Below are 14,518 nucleotides of genomic sequence, written 5' to 3' on the forward strand. Positions count from 1 at the left end.
AAAGTAACTTTGACAAGTACCACCCACCTAAATGGGTAGGAAGTGGGTTATTTGCAGACCAAACAGCCCTCCTTGCACTTCCAAATCCTACACCACCTCCCATACCTCAGACATTGCTCAAAAACAGGACAATTAGCTGCTGACTGAACATGCAATATCCTCTGATTCAAATTTAGCCAAGCATCCTCTGAATGCACCAAATAATCCTGAACCACAGATGCTTGTTTGGAGGATCCACAAAGGATGCCCAAGTAGCATTCCAGTGCCAGACACCAAAGGACTCCCGCAGAGGTCCTGTATCCATCCCCTGACATGTCAGAGGTTTTAGCAGCACAAGGCACACCAGTCAGCCGTGTTGTGGCTGATTGGTGCATGTTTATTCAAATGTAGACAGTGTGGGTGGCACATACATATCAGACATTATAAATGCCAAAACAGTCAAAATGCATTTAATTACAAATGTTAGGATTGATTAGGAAGCCATCAAACTACTGAACTGATAGGATTTAAAATGGTGGTGTATTCAGGCCATATTTAATCAGCTAATAGACAAATATAAATGTTGCCATTCAGCTACTGAGGCCTCTAAAAACTGTTGAATGCTGTAAAATGCTGACAACTGTTGTAGATATCTGGTCTGTCCATCATGCAGCAAGTGGAGCGGTGTACTCTCTGTGCAGTTTCCACATTGCAGCAACAACAAGCACATGATTATCTTTCTTAAAAATACGTACATACTGCTAAAATTAAAGAGTTTGAACAATAGTACAGAGCTGCTGAGTTCAAAACTGCTGTTTTCAAAATTCTTCTCATTTATGTAATTTTATCTACTGTTTCGTTTAGAGTATGTTTGCAGATTTTAGCCGTTCACAGCCATTACCGTTTCAGCAACATCTTTTTTGACATACCATAATGCCTAGAGGTGGGAATCACCATACATCCCACGATACGATATTATCACAATACTTAACGTACGATACGATATTATAGCAATTTTTTTTCAAATATTTTGCGATATTCAGATTCTGTACATAAAGGTAAACTTTATCAATATTCATTTTATCTAATATCAAAGTCTCACACTCAGTCTTTCTCTCATTTCAGTTTGATTGTTGACAAACTGAACGGTTTGTATTACAGTCTAGTCCAACTTAACTGAATCAACCATCTGGTACAATTATAGCTATTCTGAACTATGCAGTTTATGAAAACTATGCAGCCCCTTCAGCAACTGAAGAATTTGAAAGTAAATTAAAACAAAATATAATTTTACATTAAATAAAAAAGTTTTAAACTTAATTAAAATAAAACACGTCTTAAATTAAAATAAGTAAACTGTCATGTTTATTGCTGCCAAAAACAAGTTGAACACATTTGGACAGTGAAGGAATGTCAGGATTCTTGCTCAGAAAAAGGATCAACATGCTCTGAAGTCAGAGCACAAAAACCTTTTTGTAACAAAATATCGATTTCTGCTGTCCCTGTATCCATACATTATTAGCAAACAAAATATCACCATACTACACTGTATCGATTTTCCCCCCCACCCCTAATAATGCCTGGAGAATCAAAGTAAACAGCTGTCAGAGGAAAGGATGTGGCAAATGTAGCTAGACTTTCGGCAGCATGGAAGGACTCCATTCAGATGGTTTGCACACTAAGGCATCATCATCAGTCTTCTCTCTGTTTGTAATATCTCCGTGCAGTGGGCCATGCTGAATAAAAAAGAAGAATAGAACTTTTATCTCAAATTTAATAGTTGGCAATGAATGCCTCCCTCCTCCCAGAGCTCCACTAAATTAATGGTAGAGACCAATGTATATTTCATTTGTCACATATGTCACTATTGGTAATGAACATGAACGACCTGGTCTTGTTCTTCTCGTATTATGCTGAAGGAAACATGGAAAAACATGTATTTGATGTGGCCAACAGGAACTGAGGGAGCGCGTGCTGAGGGGAAAGTACCGCGTGCCCTTCTATATGTCCACAGACTGTGAAGGCATCCTTCGCAGATTCCTGGTGCTCAATCCCGCCAAACGCTGCACACTTGAGGTGAGCGTCGCGCAATTAACAGAGCAGACGTGTTGTGAAATTCCCGCTAATGTGAAGCTCTTCTGTGTTTCCGTTTCTACAGCAAGTCATGAAGGACAAGTGGATAAATGCAGGGTACGAGGGGGATGACCTGAAGCCTCATATAGAACCTGTTGAGGACTACAGTGATCCAGCTCGCATCGGTGAGTCAGCGGGCTGTCAGCCTGTCCGCTGAGGTCTATGTAATTAGGATACAAGGTCATCGGTGTTTTCTTACCTTCATCTATGTTTATTTGTTTGGTTCAGAGGTCATGGTCGGGATGGGCTTCACTCCAGAGGAAATCAAGGACTCTCTGCTTAATCAAAAATATAACGAGGTCACCGCTACCTACCTACTGCTTGGCCGCAAAGGCGATGTGAGTTCTGTAGATGTATCTTACCTGTATTATTTATTTATGCATATTTGACTATAAGGCACATTAACCTTTTCCATACAGCGCTTCAGTGCTTTATCTACCTTCCATCTTCACACATAACCAGTTTAGAATCAACAGTTTACCTTTGAACTTGAGGATGAAGTTTCTGGTTTAAACGCACACAGAGAACATGCACACTGGATGCAAGACACTGGACCAAGAACCTTTGGACTGTGAGGAAACGGTGCTAACCACTGCACCGCCTTTCCAGCCAGTACGGTGGTGCAGATGCTAGTGCTGGATCAGCAGGAATTGGAATCGTTTAACTTTTCTTTCTAATATCCAAAACTCTTTAAAATGTACGACCATAAACCAGAGTTTGCATCAGTGTTTAAGTTTGCCTAGTTTAGAATAGTATGATGCCTTTACCAGGCTTGTAGATAAACAACATAAAGCCAGACAGCCACACATTCTCCTTAGCTCAGTCGATGTTGCAGTGCATATCGATGCAGACCGTATCTGGCTAGGATCAATGGGTCCAATGGGACAAAATTAATATTATTTAATTGTTTGTTGTGTGTTTTCAAAACTCTCTTTTTTCATATCTCTTCTCAGAGCCCTTATTCCAAATTCTGACTCCAATCTTTGTTTCTGAAATCACTACATACCATCTCCTTATCTCTTCAAACGCTCTGCACTGTCACACTTTCTAATATCATTCTGTCCAATATCACTGGGACATTATAGGACGGCAGTGACGCCCGCACTGCTAGTAGCCTGTCCCTGGCGAGGGTACGACCCAGCCCTATCACCAACGGGACCAACAAGCACTCCTCAGCCACCGGCTCCTCCTCCTCCACCTCTTCGTCACATAGCAAGACTCAGCGTAGTGCCTCCACCTACCACAGGCAGCGACGACACAGTGACTTCTGTGAGTCTCTTTTCTAAACTCTTTCTGAGCTATGATGAAATCTGGAACCACGAACTTCCTCCTTGTCCAGTGACCACAACCTGGGTCTCGGCTGATATGACAAGGAAGGTTTTCTGATTGGCAGTTATTCAAATGAGGGTCTTACTTAGGTCTGTAAGCACCGTTGTGACAGCTCTGCTTTCACCCAGTCATCCACAGAATATTCCTTATATGAATTCCTATGTGTCTGTGCTCTGCTGTCCTCCACAACAAAGGCGGGCCCTCCATGCCCGTCATGCACCCCAAGCGGAGCCCGACCAGCACGGGCGACCGGGAACTGCGGGAGGGAAGGATGCCTCCGCGCAAGGCTAGCTGCAGTGTGATGGGGAGCCGCAGCCTGCCTCCCTCTAGTCCAATGGTTAGCAGTGCCAACAACCCCAACAAGTCTGAAATCCCAGACCGTCGCAAAGACATGACTGCCACCACGGTAAGTGACACATTTACTCTTCAAGGAGCAGAAAGCTGGGCATCGAACCAAGAGCATAGGTTTTACTGCAAGAATCGGAAAGTTGGTCTTCACTACTCCTCAGCAAGTATAGTTTTACTACTGTTAGCACTCACATAAGTAGTCAGGGTTGTATAGCTTCTTAGACAAGTTAAAAAAACACAAACCTTGTGCTGTGTATAGTCAGCTGTGTCTATATGTATATATATGTATACATGTATATATAATGGAAAATAACAAAAGGCATAAAATAATTATTTACATAATCGCGAAGCTATGGCTTTTGTTTCCTTAAAACTATATATATATATATTTTTTTGTCTACCTTTTTTAAGGTAGATTTTTAGATACAAATCTTGTTTTCATGTTGTTAAAAGGTTAAAATGGTTTTTTCGACGTCTGTAAATTGTAACAAATATTGTAACATTGTAATAAATATTGTAACATTTAAAAAATGCATTCTAGGTGTTTTATATTCACTCAGCCGTAGTCCTGTCTGCTTCCAATGTAGCTCCAACAGATATCTTTGTAAAATGTCAAAGTTCAGTACAGTACAGCTTCACTGTATGAATCACAGTTTAATTTCCTCAACAACTCTCTAAGCTAATATGTGTTCTGAAATTACTCTTCTCCTCGGATAGAATAACATCCCCGGAAGCGCCATGACACGCCGGAATACGTATGTGTGCACCGACCGTTCAGGAACTGATAGACACTCTCTTCTGCAGAACGGCAAAGACAACAGGTACCACTTTGTGTCGTCAGTAGTCGTACAGATTCACAGAGACTTTAAGCAGGTAGCAGATATTTGGTATCATTAACCTTCAAAGGAAGGTGGATTGGATTGGGGTTTTTGTTCTGATAATATTTACGAACTGAGTCACAGGGCACCACAAGTCAGTGTCCTGGTGAGGGTGAGGGTTATGCCAGGGAGGGCATCCAGCATAAAATGTCGGCTGAATCAAATATGCAGATCCTAAAGCAAGAGATTACCGTACCAAATCAGTAGGCTAACAGTCAATGTGGTGCTGTTGACCAAAGACAAAGGAAGAGGAGAGGTGGAAGGCATGTTGGTAGGCAGCAATAGGAAAAAATAAGGCAGGAATGTGGAGGTGAGAGGGCTGTAAAGTAAAGGGAGAGAGCTGGCTGATACTGTATCTGTGTCAGGATGGAGGTCTATAGGATCACTTTGGCCAAGAAGAGGAGGTGCGTAAAGGCAGAGGCAAGGATTAAGTGGTGGAAGTTGATGAAGGAAGAGCGTTTCGCAGAGTTCAAGAAGGATTGAGATGGTTCAGGATGAAGTACAGGACAATATTTAAAAGAAGAGGGTAGCAAAGAAAAAGTAGGAGCACTGAGAGGCAAAGAGAGAGGTGGCAAAGGATGAGGCTTATAGTTAGCTGCATGCGAGGCTGGACACTAAGGAAGGAGAAAAAGACTTGTATCAATCGGCTATGCAGTGAGACAGAGCTGGAATTAAGGATGGGATGATTAAGGATAGAGATGGGAATGGGCTAACAGGTGACGAGAGTGTGTTGAGATGATGGAAAGAGTATATTGAGGAGCTGATGTATGTAGAAAATGAGAGAGAGAGGCGCACAGATGGAGGAAAATTAGTGAAATAAGAAATGAAGGGGTTTAGCAAGGAGGGCAGCTTGAAGGGGATGAAAAATGAAAAGGGGATCGGTCTGACCAACACACCTGCGGAGATATTAAAACGTCTAGCAGAGAGGGCACTCGAGTTTTTGACCAGGTTGTTTAACACAGTCTGAGTGAAAGGATCCTCGAGGAATGAAGTGTGTGCTGGTATGCTTTTTTTAGAACAAGGGTCATGTACAGAGCTGTAATAACTGTAGAGGGAAAAGGTCGACCATGAAACTATGGTTGTTGAAGCTAGGTTAAGAAGACAGGTGACGAGCAGTGAGCACTACAGATGGGATGTTTGGTTTGGGATTTAGTATAGAGAAGGTCAGAATGAGCTTCACTGTGTCTTTGTGGATGTAGAGAAAGCATGTGAGAGGAACTGTGGTACAGCATGAGGAACTCAGGAGTGGCAGAAAAGTATGTGGGTGGTGCAGGACATGTATGAGGACAGTGAGGTGTGTGGTGGGACAGCAGCAAGAGTAAAAAGGTTTAGAAGATGGTAATGACCTGCTGTGATGTATGGTTTGGAGATGGTGGAGACGGAGTTGAAGATGCCAACATATTCACGTTCTGAAAGCAATACGACATCCTTTTAACCATGACGTGGTTGTCTTGTTGATAATAGGGATGCACCGATACCGATACTGGTATCGGGTATCGGGGCCGATACTGTAAAATGTGTGTGTACTCATACTCGTAAAAGTTAACCGATACCATGAACCGATACCAACTTATTTCATTAATCAGAGGGTGGCTTGTCATTTCTGTTGTAGTTTTTTAGATTGGCCACTAGGGGGCCAATTATTATTTTATTTATTATTTATTTTATAATAATTATTTTGTTTGTTTGTTTACAATATGGACACTCTGCAATAATTTAAAAGTTTAATTTATTCGCAAACCTAATTTGTATCTATTTTATTCCAAACAGAAGTGTTTATTTATTATTCTGAAAGCTCGAGACAGTGCCAATAGTTCAGTGATATTTTGTAAAATTACAATGTGGAGACTCTGCAATAATTTAACAGAAGTGCTTATTTTTCACTTGAAATTTTGTTGTGGTCATTTTTATTAAGATTTTATTCTTTATCGGCAGGGAATATAATAAAACCTGTCTTCCAATTCATTGCGTGTGTGTGTATGTGTGTGTGTGGTAGAAGTATCGTTTTTTTTTGTACTCTGTATCGGCAAGTACTCAGATCAAAGTATCGGTATCGTATCGGTTTGAAAAAATTGGTATCGTTGCATCCCTAGTTGATAATGTGGCCAATTTGCCTGTAATTTTTTTTTTTTTACCACTATTCATCGACAGCATGTTTTAAAGCTCAGTTTTTAAAACCTTACAATTAGTGCTGTCAGCGTTAATCTCTTTAAAATGACCTTAACGCCATAACCGCATTAACATGGCAAATATCCATAAGCGATAGGTGCACTCTATTTAGTTATTAGCACTCATCAGGCAATGTCTATGGGCAACTGACTGCACTCAGACCAAAGGGGGCTGAATAATTACGCACACCCCACTTTTCAGTTATTTATTTGTAAAAAATGTTTGGAATCATGTATGATTTTCGTTCCACTTCTCACGTGTACACTTTGTGTTGGTCTTTCACGTGGAATTCCAATAAAATGTTTGTGGCTGTAATTTGACAAAATGTGGAAAAGTTCAAGAGGGCCGAATACTTTTGCAAGCCACTGTATTAACGACTAACCTTGTGTTGTGGATGGATTATCTCAGTTGTTCTCCTGACTGGAGTTGGGTTCGTTTACAGCATCCTGCCATGCGATTGCATTTGTCCCTAACCATCTGGAACCCTCACATTAACTTTTATCCAGTGGAAAAAAAGTTAGCGTTCATCCTCCAGCTTCACTGTGCTAATGTGTTTATGTTATGCTAACCATAGCCGTGTAGCTAGCCACTACGTAGCACATCATTATATACCAGCTAGTCCCCCCTCAGTAACCCTACAAACATCACTGCTGTACTTTCTAATTGTGTACCCTTTAATTTTTTCAGAAATCCCTGAGTCAGAACATGTTATGTCGTCTTTAGATGGAAACTAGCGAGCTAACACCGTTAAACTCCATAAATCCTGCTTTCATGGATGCCTGGATGTTAAACTTAATTGTTACACCTTGTAAAGAAGCTACACTGATCATTTTATTAAAGATGAATTTAGGCTACGTCCACCTGTACACGGGTATTTTTGAAAATGGAGATTTTCCGTTTTCGTTTTAAAAAATAATCCCGTCCACACAAAGGCAGAAATGAAGGAAAACGCTGCTAGGAACATGCCAAAGCAGCAGGTGGCGATATATTCCTAACGTGCAGAAATGTTGGCCAATCAGAAGTCTAGAAGCTTCGGTGGGAAAAAGTAAACAAAGCTGGGGCATAGAAGCAGAACCGAGTCGTATGTGTGGAGGGACAGTAACTGTGTGTGTATATGTAAGCATTTAAACACTGCAGAGACAATTAACAGTAACAGTATTGTAGAAATTCATTTCACTGAAACAATAACGTGGCGCACAGTGTGACGTCAAAAAAGGCGCACACCTTTGACGCTGCGTTTTCTCCGTTTTTCTCGTCCACACGTAAATGTAAAAACTGAGTTTTCAAAAATATCCACCCTGGCAAGCGTTTTTAAAAATCTCAGTTTTCAGTGACCAAAAACGCCGTTTACGTGTGGACGAAAGGTGCAAACGCATAGAAAAATCTGCATTTTCAAAAATACCCGGGTACGTGTGGACATAGCCTTAGACAGTTTGTCAGTGTTTGTTTGATTTTGGGACAAGAGGCGGAGTTTGGACCCGGAAACAGCTAATGACGTCAGACTCAAAGACCGGATTATCAAAAATTACAAGTCAATAAGACTAAAGACTAAATCCTGTTTATTTTCCTTCCTCGCTCCAGTTCCCTGGGCCACCGCATGCCGGCAGCGTCTCCCTCCACGCTCAGCATTTCTGCAGCTGGAGCTACAGGCTCATCTTCCTCCTCAGACCGATGCCGCCTGACTCGAGGCTCCACAATCCGCAGCACCTTTCACGGGGGACAGCTGAGGGATCGTGGTCCCCCGGTCTACTCGGCCCCACCCACTTCACCCACTCTGTCGCACCACGACGCCAGCCCATTGACCCATGCCCGCACCAGGGCCACCTCCAACCTCTTCACCAAGCTGACCTCGAAACTCACTCGCAGGTAGACTTGCACTACGTGTGATCTGTATAGTAGTGCTGCTGAATACAAGAAACAGCTTTGTAGGTCTTCATTAGGCGATGAAATCAAAACTTCTTTGATTTAACCAGGAAAGTATTTACAGCCTGGGAAAACTGCTCTTTGTACAAGCCGCCTCTTCTGCAAGTGATAGGATAATAAATAATCAATAGAAGGATATTGTTTAAAGTAATGGTTCTAGATGAGAACATTTAATAGCATGGCTTATGTATTCCTTCAATATAAATGAGCTATGAGACATTAGCTTACCTTAGTATAAAGACTAGAAGCACGTTATAAAAGCTGTGCTCCAGTTCACCTCCAAACGCCTTCAAGTTTTTTAAATATTACAAATTCAAGTAAAATCAACCAGCTGGTCGTTTCCTGAATGACTTGAAATTGTCATTGGTTAGGCTTTGAACACAGTAGCTTGTAGTATGTGAGTGTCGTTCTGTTACCTGTATCCTTAACCACTGACATAAGCTATACTCTACAAAAGATGTAGTCTTTTTAAGAAAGCTGGAGCTGTTTGTTTTTTTACTTTTAACAGAAGCAGACTCACAGCTTCTCCCTGCATTATACATTTGTGGAAACCACTTACTACAACATTAGCAGTTACTACTTATTAAGAAGATAATAGAGGTGTCCATATTCATAGGCTGCATCCTCCTGAGGCCGCATTTGTAGGCCGATTACATCACAGCAACGCGACGAAGGCTGTCCAAATTCATAGACTCCTCCAAATGCGTGCTCCTTATTCCCAGAGTTGAAGGATGGGCCGGGTGTATCCTTCGTGGCTCACCATATCCCAGAATTCATAGCGCGGCCCGGCCAATTCAAGTTTCTAACAATACTACTTAGTTTTAATATTACTCTTTCTGGGTCACAAAATAAACTTTTACGATCTTTTCAGGCGAGAATGTAGCTGTGTAAACTTCAGATATCTGCTCGGTTTATCAAGACATCACATATTTGCAAAAGTGCTCCGACGTTTTCGGAGACGTCTGTTACCCAACAGCTCGATAGCTAGCCGGGCGATAACAGCGACCTCCCCACACATCGTTTTCAGACCCCCCACGGTCTTTTGTGACTCAGGTTAAAGATGATATAAAAGTCAGTTAGGTAACTTAAAAAATGTTATTATTTGGCTTTCAGTGTTTTATTTGTTCATGAGTAAATCGGTTTGGCTGAGATTACAGCTGAATAAATGTCAAAGGGAAAACTGATTACACCAGGGTCCTGTTATATTTTAGATAGCAAGGAGCAGACGGCCAAGTTTATTAAACTCCACCAAGACAGCGATGACGCAAAACTGAAGGCTGGACCGTCCAGTTTCACAGCTGCTCACTTCCGCCTACCCGGCCTTCGGAGGACCCGGCCCACTCAGACCGTGAAGGCCGGGCCCTCGGGAGGATGCAGCCTATGAATTTGGACACCCCCAATATACACGTGTTTGTATGCTAAGCTAACGCTATGTTGGTATTATGTTGTTCTAATGTGACGTTGGGGGAGAGAAATTTTACTTCTCAAAGAAGTCAAGACGGCTGCTGCCGTTTGTCTTGGACTGCTGCTTCTCACTCGTGACTGAAGTTGTGTTAATCCATAAACATGCACAAGAACAAAAAGGATAAAACCTCTGTGCTGGCTCACTACAGAGCTTGATATTAATTTTGAGCACAGTAGAAAACTTAATAATGAATCTGTTACACTAACTCATAGTGTAGCCCTTGCTACATCTACATAGCTTTTATTCAATTTCCATATTCTTATATGGTTATTGAAAAAAGGACACAAGTGTCTCTCACATGTTTTTGTTATTTTATTTGTGTTTATGGCTTTCTTTGCTGTTCCAGTTGGTGTAAGATTCTTATGAACTCAAACCAAGGACGTCAAATACATGAAGCAAAGTCATGTAGAGTTGATGTAAAGTTCTGTGTTTCATCTTGAGCACAGCCTGGGATGGATCCATGCTTATCAAAACATTTTATCCACCCAGGCCTTTCAGCAAGCCCTGCCGCGGCCCCGGATTATCCCCTCTCCCTCCCAGTCATCATAATCACACATGTCTAATCTTATCAAACCTCAGCTTCATCCTTGCCAATCAGCTGCAGCGCTGCACTCTTTTTTCCACCACTTGCTTTCCTGTGATTCACTTATACTCTCTCTTACTCCTCCCCCCAAATCCCCCGCTCTTACCCTTTACTCCCTCTTTTTTCTCCATCTTTATCTCGTTCTCTTTCCTCCGTGTCATGGCATCAGGGTCAATCTTGACCCGTCCAAGCGCCAGGGCTCAAACAAATCAGTCTCGGGTTGTACTCTTCCACAAGGATCAAAAACAGTTAGTAAGTTTCCATGTCTCTCTCTTCTTTCTCGTCTGCCTGTGCCGCCCATTTCCTGTCTGCCTGCTCACACTGGAATTTGCTCAAGTTCAGAAATGCCTGATGTTTTTTCATACCGCTTGTCTGCATGCCTCGTAAATGGTCTTCATTCTGTCCAGGTCCCACACACTTGTTTTCAAGCATGGTTGCAATCAAGAAAGAATCAGTGTCATCGTCTATAAAGACTATCCACTAGCATCCCGTGCATACCTGTAGGAATAGTGTTTCCAGTTTGTGGATGGTGGGGTAAAAATCAGTTAATGTTTTCTCCGTGTGAAGTTGAGTAAATGAAAGTAAGTAAAATGAAAGCGTCGTAACACAGAAGCTGAAGGAAACCGTTTATATCTGCATGCTTTAGAAGTCGTGCCTTCGTGAGGACAAGTTGTTTTGCAACATCACATGCTTGTTGTTGCTGATGCTTGCTCAGTTCCACTGTGTAATATCCACTTGTTAATGCCGTCTCATCATGAGGCTTGTTGTGCTCTGGTGGATTACCTCTTACGTTGCCTGTTTGTCCAACAGGGTCACAAATGAATCTGAGGGAATCAGGAGATTTGCGGTCACAAGGTAAGTACATAGTTCCGCCTGTGTCGATAGCGTTTAAAAACAGAGAGGATGTCAGATGTCTGACCTTTTTCTTCCTGTTCTTCCCTCCCTCTCCTCAGTTGCCATCTACCTGGGTATCAAAAAGCGTCCGAGCCCCGGGCCGTCGGACGTGGCTGGGATCTGAGAGGCGGCGGGCGGCGGGACCCTGCGGAGGTGGTATTGGCTCTGCGGGAGGCAGCTCTCGGATGTGGCTGCCAGGTCCACCACGCCGGCCCCTTTCTGCTCTCCTGCACCCACGGCGTGGCAGGGGGCCGCGTGGCTTTCGAGGCCGAGGTGTGCCATCTTTCCACAGGCACCTCTGAGACTTCTAACGGGGTGCGCTACACGCGACTCTGGGGGGCGCCGCTAGCTTTTCGGGACATTGCCACCCAAATCTCTAAGGACCTTGAACTTTGATCGAGAGGGTGCGTTTGCATACGAGTGCGTGGTTCCGTGTGAGTGTTGTTGATGTGTGTGCGCAAAGGAAAACAAAAAAGGAAAACAAAAAAACAGAGAAGAGGTGAGGGGCTGGACCCGAAAGAAAAGACGTCTCCTCCTGTCTCTTTCAAGACTAACCTCCCCCCTGCACGCACACATGCACACACACACACACACACACACACACACACACACACACACACACACTGATAGACACACACCTGATCCGTAAAGTCATACAGACTAAAACATCCACCCTCCTACCCCCTGCCCCCTTCTCTCTCCACCCTACCCAACACAGCTCAGCTTTCCCTTCCCTGAGCTCCTGCTCCCACTGGACCTGGATCAGATGGAATAAGTTGAATATTTTTTATTGCTACTCCTAGCCATAATGACTCTTTATTTTGTTATTTATTGTTCTGGTCATTGTTTTTACTCACTGTCACTTTCACCACTGCAGAAAATCACCTCCTGTCTGTCTGACATCCTCATCCATCCTTTTTTTAACACTTTTTTTTTTAATATGTCACCTTTACTTTGTGTTACTGTTTTGTTTCTTTAATTTTTAATATTCCCCCCCCTCACCGATAGTTATCCTGCTGAAATAGTAACATGCACAAACAAGGAAATGGTCCAACTCAGCAATCAGACGAGCAGCCGCAGTGTTACGTTGCTTTGAGTCGGGTAAATACAGCAGTGACAAACACGCCGGATTAAGGTCAGGGGATGGGGTTGACGGGCCGTTGAAACAGCCAGTCAGAAGCTTGAGTGCAGCACGGAGTTATGGCCTCTCAGTCACATTAGTTTCTCTGAGTGACGAGAGCAGACGCTTCAAATTTAGCTAATGTCGGTCAGTGGTAACTGTAAGGTCGAGCTCCATTTTTCAGCCGCCTGTAACGCTAAATCAGTCCAGCTGATTTCCTCCTTTTATTATCCCAGCAAACATTTCAGTGGTGAGTTACATCAGTGTTTATTCTAAACATCCAACATTAAAAAATAGTTCCAAAGTGAAAAATGTGCTGATTACAAAGAGCGGACAAAACATTGTCACCACGAGAGATTTCTTATCCTGATCAGCTGATCATTTATCACAGACAGTCATCAGCAAAATGCTTTTTCAGACATAAACAAGGCGATAACTAAATAAAAGCTTATGCACTTTCATCCACAGATAAAACTGATATGAAAACATCCTGGAGAGATGAGATCCAATCAGAACTAATGAAGTTGTGTAGAAGTGTAGAAAGGTTAGATGCGCATATATGATCTGCCACTGTGAAATGGTACAACTGCTGTCATGCTCCCTGTTTCTTATGGGAGAATCAAAATATCCAGCGCTTGGGAGGAAGAGAAGATCAGACATGTGGACACATTTTGCATTTGATGTCAAAGAAAAAAACCTTTGGAAATGGTGTGGAGCAACTGTTACCAGTCAAAACGAAATCTAAACCAATTTATGACACCTAAATCATGACTCAAACTACGTTATGCTTAAGTCAAAAGGCTATCAGTTACTGTCAAAGTTAAGCTGTCAATCACGTGGGTTGATAAAAGGGAAGACAGATGGTGCTCTTTGCCCATTACCGTAGTAACCAAGTTATAACCTCCAGTAAAGTGCCAAACACTGCAGTTCTTCTAGTGGCCACTTGAGGCAGGCTCCAAATGTGAATCAATCTCCATAGACTCTCATCTTCCTCACAGCACTTAATAGCATGCTTTAACTGTAGTACAGAAGCAGTGTTGGCCTTTACAGATGTGTTAACAGATGTGCAACTGTAGCTCATTGGTGTCTGCCAATCTTTGTTAATATGAGCTACTGAACTCATATTACACACAATACCAATACCACAAACATCTTTGAACTATGTTTGTGGTATTGGTACCGTTTGGATAATTTATAATGAAATAATCTGGCAAATAATATAGAATTGCCCGAATAATCCAAAAACCAATAGGTCAGCCACAGAGGCTGTATCCATGTGTTAGTCTGTATGACCTGTATGCAGTCCACTGCAACAATGTGTGGGCAAAAAAAATCTATTAAGGCAGCTGCCACAAAGCTACCATTGAGGCTTCAGAATGCAAAGCTAAAAACCATCTGGCTATGTCCATCATTTATATTTCAGTATGTTTGCTGGGATAACGCTCTTAAATTATTACATATGATAATTCGGTGCAGTAAGTTGTCCTTAATGACCCTCTATAATAAATACAGGAGCTAAAATCGGCTAAAATCAATGTCCTTCAGTATTTGTGACCGACCCCCAACCGAGTCATTTCGATTTCACCAACCTTCACTTTTCTTTAGCAGCCTTGTGATAAGCTGTCATTAGCAGAGGTGGGCCGTCACCCACCACAGACTTAGAGAGATTCAGTATTTCTGGTGTATTTTCAGTGCAG

The 14,518-nt window shown here is 42.4% G+C and overlaps 1 protein-coding gene across 4 annotated transcripts in view; it reads left to right on the plus strand.

Annotated features, from left to right (window-relative positions):
• mark4a (MAP/microtubule affinity-regulating kinase 4a) overlaps positions 1-13,845 on the plus strand; it is a 40,155-nt gene extending 26,310 nt beyond the window's left edge. For 2 of the 4 annotated variants that reach the window (XM_085174609.1, XM_085174612.1), the window contains exons 9-17: positions 1,936-2,055; positions 2,138-2,237; positions 2,341-2,450; positions 3,198-3,381; positions 3,636-3,847; positions 4,507-4,610; positions 8,418-8,702; positions 11,618-11,662; positions 11,761-13,845. In XM_085174609.1, coding sequence (XP_085030735.1) covers positions 1,936-2,055; positions 2,138-2,237; positions 2,341-2,450; positions 3,198-3,381; positions 3,636-3,847; positions 4,507-4,610; positions 8,418-8,702; positions 11,618-11,662; positions 11,761-12,097 — 1,497 coding nt within the window. In that variant the 3' untranslated portion in view covers positions 12,098-13,845. Of the gene's footprint in view, positions 1-1,935; positions 2,056-2,137; positions 2,238-2,340; positions 2,451-3,197; positions 3,382-3,635; positions 3,848-4,506; positions 4,611-8,417; positions 8,703-10,976; positions 11,555-11,617; positions 11,663-11,760 lie in introns of those variants that run through there. The other 2 variants (XM_085174611.1, XM_085174610.1) reach the window with 2 other exon arrangements.
• Positions 13,846-14,518: the final 673 nt, after the last annotated feature.

This window comes from Neolamprologus multifasciatus, chromosome 10, assembly GCF_963576455.1.
Source record: "Neolamprologus multifasciatus chromosome 10, fNeoMul1.2, whole genome shotgun sequence".
Classification (NCBI taxonomy): domain Eukaryota; kingdom Metazoa; phylum Chordata; class Actinopteri; order Cichliformes; family Cichlidae; genus Neolamprologus; species Neolamprologus multifasciatus.